At 35.7% G+C, this 8,665-nt stretch overlaps 1 protein-coding gene across 1 annotated transcript; it reads left to right on the top strand.

Annotated features, from left to right (window-relative positions):
- Window positions 1-1,344: 1,344 nt before the first annotated feature.
- On the top strand, window positions 1,345-5,305 carry LOC103988951 (alpha-(1,4)-fucosyltransferase). The gene is given in 4 exon segments (XM_009407646.3): window positions 1,345-1,873; window positions 3,827-3,878; window positions 3,881-3,999; window positions 4,493-5,305. Coding segments are annotated over 4 exon segments (1,200 nt in total). The 5' UTR covers window positions 1,345-1,411; the 3' UTR covers window positions 5,060-5,305.
- Window positions 5,306-8,665: the final 3,360 nt, after the last annotated feature.

Genomic DNA, 8,665 nt, shown 5'->3' with positions numbered 1-8,665 from the left:
TTATCATATTTTTATCATTATAGGTGTGTATATAATCCTACTAATCATTAACTTCTTTTGAGCCAAGTAATTTTCGTATTGATATAAATACATATTATATTTAATATTTTAATAAAAAATATCACACATGAGAGGTCACTTTGGTAACTTCATGCATCAAAATACTCAATCTAATATTAAACAATTTTATCATCACTAATTGAATTTGAACCATATTAATCAAATTTGTTTAACTCAACAATCAACTTTATAGAACCAATATTATGTTTAAATCAATTATTACATTTATATAGATAAAATCCAAAGATAATTAAAAATAATAATAATAATAATAATAATAATAATAATAAAAATAAATTAGAAGATACACTACGGCAACAAGGAGGTTTATGTATTGCAGCATGAAAATGAACAACAATAGGAGCTGTAATACCATGTGTTGTGCTGAAGAGGAAAAGACATAAAAAAGAAAAAAAATCTCAAATTGTGAAGCATGCTACGTGTGTAATTATATAAAATTATCATCTTCTCCGACGACGTTAAAACCATATCACGCTAAAACACTGATGAAAAGCACCATTTAAATATATAATAAAATAAGTCGAGACGTTCAGTGATACCACAACCAAATCACGCTTTGATACCACATGTTGATAAATTTAACAAATCAAATATGAATCAAACATATTTTATAGAACCAAAACCAAATTTTAAAATATTTTCATAAAAACTTATTAGAACTACAATAATATATATGAAATCCTACGATAATTATGAAACATATTATAAATCCATCAGAGTATTTTGGTTTAATTGATGAATTAACCTTTCATATCCTAAATACGAAACATCCTAGATGATGTGGCAAGTTAGGAATATGAAATATCCTGATCATTTTTATAAATAGGGTTATTGATATTACCATAACCCTATTTATAGAAATGACTCAAGATGTTTCATATTCCTAACTTGTCTCGTCATCAAATTAAAAATGTAACTGATGGTATCAATACAATTAATTTTCATAATAATTATATCCCTTAACCAAATAGTATTATTTTAATTAAATTATTTTAATTTTGACTAATCAAAATAATAACTTAATATATTTAATTATACATATTTAAAATTCTAACAGGTGTATCTCCTTCTACTTGGGGTCTTCAGCCTCATCATAGATAGATATCAGAAACACATAGGGTCTAAAATTGGTATGTCATTTGAGAATTTTTGTGAGGGTAGAAATGGAAGAACACACTTTCAAGATCATAACGATCTCATGGGTCATCCAATTTCCATCTAACATTATGAAATTAATAACGCCAAACGTTAAGTACCCATTAATTGTTGGGAATAATAATAACTCCTCCCTCTCCCTCGCCTCCGTCTCTCTTCTCCTCGGCAAAGCCATATGTTGCTGCCCTTGAAGCTCATCAACTACATACTGCCCATGCTTGCCACGGCCATCCTCCTCCTCCTCCTCTTCTCCCACTACCTCGACCTCCCCTCCCTCTCCTCCCCCGTACCGATCTCCACCTCCGTCCGCCCCAGGGGCCCCAAAGCGGCCTTCACCGATCTCGTCGCTGCGTTTGAGCTGTGGGACGCCGAGGTGGGCTGCGCTTGGTTCCGGGAGAAGCACGCTGGATGGGCGACCAACGCCTCCGCGATACGGCCCGACGACGACAACGACGAGTGCGCTGCAGCAAGGATGAGCCACGTCAGCGTGCTCGTCAAGGGGTGGACTTGGATCCCGGACAGCATGGATGATCTTTACCCGTGCCGGTGCGGGATGACCTGCCTCTGGACCAAATCGCCCGTTCTCGCTGATAATCCCGACGCCGTGTTGTTTGAGAGCGTGACGCCTCCGGCGACGGTAACTTTAGTCGCCCAGATACTTTAGCTTTGTGAGGAACATATAATTCATGCGAATTTGAAGATTATCCTGGAAAATGGCATATACAAATGTGATCTTTGGTGAAGTGGTAGCTTTAGAAACCAAGTCGAAGTACCCAATGTACCGATATTATCGCAATTAGTGCTTCTGCATTTTTGTTTGATGAGTGAAAGTAGATCTAGTTTTCATATATCTCTTGCAATTCAGATCGGTTGTTCTTAATATTGTCTTTTGGTAGCCTTAAAAATCTTTCTGATCTATTGATTCCTTTCTGACATTTAATAAGGACTGTGTAAAAAATTAACAAGACAGATGTACTTGGTGGATAAGAAGGACAAAGAAGAATTCGACAAGGCAACATAAACATCACGGCAATAGAAACTCTAAACCTGGGCTGATGAAGGTGTGCTATATGTAGCGACCAAGCCAAATTAGGCAAAAATACCAAATCCACAATCGCACACATTCAGTCGGTTAGTTAATGTTTTAAACCCACCTTTTATTTATCCTTCCCTGATTATGTTCAATAAGTCAGCAGAACCCATTGATCATACCAGCTAGGTGATTCACTTTGCAATTGATACTTCAAACTCATTGATAATCTTTCATCTTGCTTGACATCCTCTTTCGCTCCCTTATCTCTTCATATGATATCCTTGTCAGTGGACACCACACCTGCTATGTCATCAAATAATTTTAGTATCTCCTATCTAACAGAAATTTGTACGCGAATCATACAAGTTGATTTGAAATTTCCACAAAATACACAGACAACTTTCTGTGAGGGCTGGTTTCATTAAACATGCAAGTTGTTCGAACAACGTACCCGTAGGAATATGAAGTATTTTCCACCATAGCAAACAATTAGCGTATGGCAATCTTCAGAAACATCTTTTGTTCCTGTTTTTACAAAAACATTACTCTTCCAAAATTCTGTCCTTATTCATGCCAATGTGCTGCTCTATTTGATAACTTTTCCTTGCTTTGCAATTTCATTTGCTGCAGTCTTTTTGTACCTATTACTCACTGAAATCTTGATCTAACTCTCTAATTACCTTGGTAACCAGACATTGTACCAGGATCCTCTTTGTTATGTGTACATGCCAACTTTTATAATAAAAGAAGTTCTATGAAATGTGCCTGCATCCTCATATGGACGGACCACTTTTTTGTTTGCTGTAAAAAACCCAGAATTCTGTCCCGCTGCACAAGGGAATTGAGAATCCATGATCAGGGGAAAAAATGGGCATTCCAAATGAGATGCCTATAAAATTCATAAGTACAAAACGGTTCATTCTTAATGTGTGCACCAAAGAATGATGATGTGTTTTATTTTGCTCATAGAAATGTGTATCAATTTTTAGGAAATGATATACATTTTCCCCTTCCATTTTTGCTTACTGATTCTGAATAAAAAACCTTGCCAAGATCTCTCCATCTTCAATGAATAGGTGATGGATCAGCTCGAAGAATCCACTTGTTATATTATATCATGAATGATTCTAGAATTGTAATTATAAAAAATATTCAAAGTAATTGATTTGTTTTTGATACATTCGCTAGACAATTTCCCAGAATATTCATTTGGCAAGTTATAAGATTTATTGTCTATAATTTTCTCAATTGTTCATAAGGAGAGCAAGCATTGGCACCACACCATGGTTAATCCTTCATGACCCGTATGACCAAGGTTCAATTTCTTTTCTTGCAGAAGGTTATGACCCTCCCTATACTTGTATTGGCAGGAGACTCATGTATTGGGCTGAAATATTTTTTACTCAAATCTAGTACAAAACAATTAATGCATCTTTGCTGTTGTATACGGCAACATATTCATGTTGAGCACTTGACATGCAAGAATATTTATGAGCTTTGTACATTTCTAGATTTCTAGTACCCTTATGCAACTTATGTTTACCTATTTTTTACCAGAGGAAAAAAGGTGATCCACTACGTGTTTATATGGATCTTGAGGCCAGTAGAAAACCTTCGGTTTCGAAGACATATTTATTGGTTATCATGCCAAGGATGATGTGCAATCCACATATGCAGGGACTCTGTTTCACAAGAGCCGAAATTACCATGTTTCATCTCAGAAAAGAAATGTGAGTTATCATTCAGACTTCTCAAACACCTCTTTTACTATTCTTGATGTTATTTGTCATCCTAATAGTGTCGTAAAGATTTGCAACCTACATCTTGTCATAGTTGGTCATCCTTATAGCTATACTGTACAATGGCTTTTTCTATTTGCTCAACTTTGGTTCTGTGCCAAGCAACAATTGGAGCATTTATATCTTTGCATGCCTGAAAATTGATGCTTGTTATGAACACCTAAACACTTGATAATAGACATGGGTAGGATGCATTTGTGTAGAGCATGCCTGAAACTTGTGGACAGTGTGCTTCATGACATACGTACTTACCAAGTAAAGATATAGCACATAGTGGTAGCAGCAGTTTTCACAGGACCAATACTCGTAAACATCATTTCCCCATAGGAGCTACCATTTTATTCTGTAAATTTTTGTGGACAAATGGTTTTTAAACATGCATCGAAAATGATAATATTTTCTCACTTTTTTCATTTCCTTTCAGGATGTCCTTGTGTATTGGTCTTCTTCAAGGTGTCTTCCCCAACGAAACCAACTTGCAAAAAGATTCCTTTCCCTCATCTTTCACCATTCTTTTGGTGAATGCCTGAACAACGTTGGGGGTCCTGATGCGGCACTTTCTCTCTATCCCGAGTGTTCCATGAGTGAGAACCCAGTACCTCATTGGTGGGACCACCTGCATTGTGCCATGTCACATTACAAGTTTGTGCTTGCCATCGAGAACACCATAACCGAGAGCTACATAACAGAGAAGCTCTACTATGCCCTGGATTCTGGTGCAGTGCCCATATATTTTGGTGCACCAAATGTGTGGGATTTTGTCCCTCCACATTCTATAATAGATGGGTCCAAGTTTAGTTCTCTAGAGGAACTGGCATCCTATGTAAAAGAACTAGCAGATGATCCGATTGCTTATGCAGAGTACCATTCTTGGAGGAGATGTGGTGTGATGGGCAACTATGGGAAGACTCGTGCCGCCAGCATCGATACGCTGCCGTGCAGATTGTGTGAGTTGATAAGCAGGAAAGGTGGAAGGAATGCCAGATCATAGTAAGGTTGTGATCTGTGGCCTCAATTCATAAATTGTATGCCTTATAGTGGTACCTACATCACGATCAAAGCATCACAGGTCTACAGATAGATAGGTTTTCTCCTATTCTTTAATTTGTCCTTCTTTTTATGCTCTTTAAAATCAGTCTTATAGTTGTTGTATAATAACTATTGATAGAACAAATGACATGAGACACTGTCAATGTGTAAATAATTTGAGATGCAAAGTAAATGGGTTCAGCCTCAATGGCCAAGTTGTATTTAGCATGCCAAGGAGAGACATCTCTATACTTAGCAAGAACCACATTTATCCGCAAATCATTAATCCTATTATCAAGTATAAGTTAATCCTCTTATTCTGAAGGGCCAATTTGGGAATATGTAAGTTATCAATGTAATCAATTCAAATATTTAATTTAAAAATTAATTTTTATTTCTTTACTTACCATTGTAACTTAGGAAATATTAATCTTGTTCCTTGTTTGTTATTAGGAAATGATTATTAAGCATTCCAAATAGGAGGATATCATATTTGTTAGTATATTAAATAGAAATTGAATCTCGAATTTTGATGATGAAACTAATTGATAGAGTTTATGATCTAATCTGCGTTTTTGAGTAACACAGAACTAGCTTCGATCATGAAGAGACAGTTAAAACATGAAGAATCAATGTTGGGCCTGAAATATGTCAGAAGATTGGACGTCGAGCCGGAGGATCGGTTGACATATCGGTAGAAGGCTTTGTGCCATAAGTTCGGGCATCGGGTCTAGAAGAACGAACATTGTGCCAGGGAGATTGGAGTTGCGGAGGTCAATATGTCGATTGGGCAAAAGGTTGCAAAAGAGGAGGATGCGTCGAAGGATTGGACAAAGTGCCGATAAACCAATGACATGCCAGAAAATATTTGATTAACACTTTGTAATAATTGATTAGATGAAAGTAGTATTAAGATTTAATTGAGTTGGAATTAAGTCAACTCAATTAGGGGAGCCATTGGGACTAAGTAAATCAAAGTTGGGCCAAATGGAAGGCCCACTTGGCCACTTGGAACCATGCTAAGTGGTGGCACCGCTTGAGGCTCAACCTCAATGGAGGTTTGGGCGGTGGTATAAAGGTTGTCAGGTAGTGGTACCATTAGAGCCCAGTCTCCGAGGCTCTATCAGGCGGTGGTACCACCAGACTAGGTGATGGTACCGCCCAATGTTAGTGTTGTAGGTGGTAGTACCGCCCAACATAGGTGGTGGTGCCGCCAATACCCCGAAAATTGGGGATGAGACACTTTTAAGTTCCAAGTTTGAATCCATTTGGGGCCTATAAATACCCCTCTCATCCCTGTTCAGAAACATAAGAACTGAGAACAAAAATAAGAGAAAATTCTGTTGTAATCTTATGAAGTTTTCCTCCTCTAGTCTAAGTGTGATTTCTATTTAGAGAGGAGTGAGTGGGGGTATAAAGATTCTCTCCTGAGCCTATCAAAAGAAGAATAGAGTTGTAAGAAGATGATTGGTTTTTGCCTATTAAATGAAGACCGTTAGTAGATGCCGGTGGCCTCGACGGAAGAGGAATCGAGAGTAGATATAGGTCACGACAACCGAACCACTATAAAACTTGGTTTGCATTTACTTTAAACACTTTAATTTCATTGCACACTGTTTTACTTACTTATTCATTGTACACTTTTAAGTTAATATCTTTCTCATACGATTTTTCATCGAATAAATATTTTTCAAATCGGTGATTTTAACGAAAGCACTAATTCATCCTCCCCTCTTAGTGATAACTCGATCCTAATAGAAATAATTTATATTAAATAAATATAAAAATTAAGATAAATTTCTCTACTTTTCTTGAAAATAAAAGTTTTAGTTTTTATTTTAATTCTTTAAATGTTGAAAGTTTTATAGTTTGAAAATATTTATTAATCCGTCAAAATTTTTGTTGTTATATTAAAATCTATGAACTGAAGTTTTTATAATATTCTTGGACCCCTACTTAAGTTTTTTTTAATTTAAATATGATAAAAATTTACATGATTTATGTATTAAATATATGATATTTCATGGTATTACAACTTATTTTTTTAATCTTATTTGTATTAAAATTTTATTATTAGATTAAAATATGTTATCTAAAATTTTTAATATTCTTTGATCTGAAATTTAAAATATGTTATTCAGAATGGTTTAAAATTTATTTTACTAGAGTACGTTGAAATTATACATATGTTGAAAGTATGATTTCTAATTCTTGTTGAATTTAGAAGATTATTTCCTTGTATTGAAGCTTATCTCCCAATCTTCTTTTAATGTGTTATCATGTGTGTGAATATATGTTCGGGTATGAAATTGGATAGGAGTTGGGTTGAAACCGCCCGTAGGTCCGGCCTAACCCATAGGTTAGGCCACAATCCACTAGCTAGGCCTAGTTAATAGACTAGGCCTAGCCTATAGGTTAGACCCAACTCACGGGTCAAGCCCTAGCCTGTAGGTTAACCTAGCTCAACCATCATGAGCAATCACATGCAACGCACATGACCAGTCCATGGGCCAAGGCTGGGCTAGCCTGGTGTGATGTATGCCCAGTTATGTGTAGTGCATATGACCAGTATATGAGCTCACCCTACCTAGTCCAATATTATTGTTGGATTTGAGCCCAAACATTGATTGAACTAAACTAGACTTGATTAGTATAGATCAATTCAAGATAATTATGAATTGATTGACTTTTATATATATATATATATATATATATATATATATATATATATATATAATGACTCTGTTTTTTATAATGCCGTTTGTATTTTTACGAAGGGTGATGCATATGATGTCACATGCCGATTTGTGGATTAAGTGAAGGACAAAATGGTGCTTCCACGATATAAGACCCATGCAACATCGATGTTGTTTTGAATGATCTCGACTCAACATTTTGCCTCAAATTTTGTCTTAGGATTTGCAACAAATGACTTGGAATCAACAAATTCTTCTATATAATGTCAAGTCAGCTCCACTCTCCCTTTGGAACGTCGAATGGATTATGTTATTATGATACCCGATTTGTGACGAGGACTTATTAGATGGAGCAAAACCGCGATTTGCTTCATGTTAAATACTTTTTGTGAGTTCTACAACCAATTACTTGTATCGATTTTATGTTTATTAGCTGCTTATTTAAAATCATGTACTCTTATAGTTCTCACAACTTCTCCTTGAAGTTGTATAAATGTTTCAAACAGTATCTGCGTTTGGCGTCATGAAGCAAATGTGCAATGGCCTCTACTCATCTAAACCACTGATTGAGATGTTCAAATCCCTAACAAGTAAGAAGATGAACCAATTCCATATATTATTGTTCTCCCTCTCAACTATTGTATTTGCAAATGAAAATATTTGATTATTTGGGTCACTTCTCATAGCAATCAATAGTACAACTTTTGATGTATAACTTGTATGATATCCATCTAGGCCTATAATGTGCCTACATTACAGGAGTGAATCATTCCAGCAAAGCTGATATAGAATCCACGGAATTTATCATTTTATTTATCAAATCTAGAATTGAAAACACATGTGCTCCCTGAATTTTTGTTACATATCTCCTC

This window comes from Musa acuminata, chromosome BXJ1-6 (assembly GCF_036884655.1).
Source record: "Musa acuminata AAA Group cultivar baxijiao chromosome BXJ1-6, Cavendish_Baxijiao_AAA, whole genome shotgun sequence".
Taxonomy (NCBI): Eukaryota; Viridiplantae; Streptophyta; class Magnoliopsida; order Zingiberales; family Musaceae; genus Musa; species Musa acuminata.
Note: the sequence above shows the minus strand (reverse complement) of the source record. Positions and strands in the feature narration are given on the sequence as shown.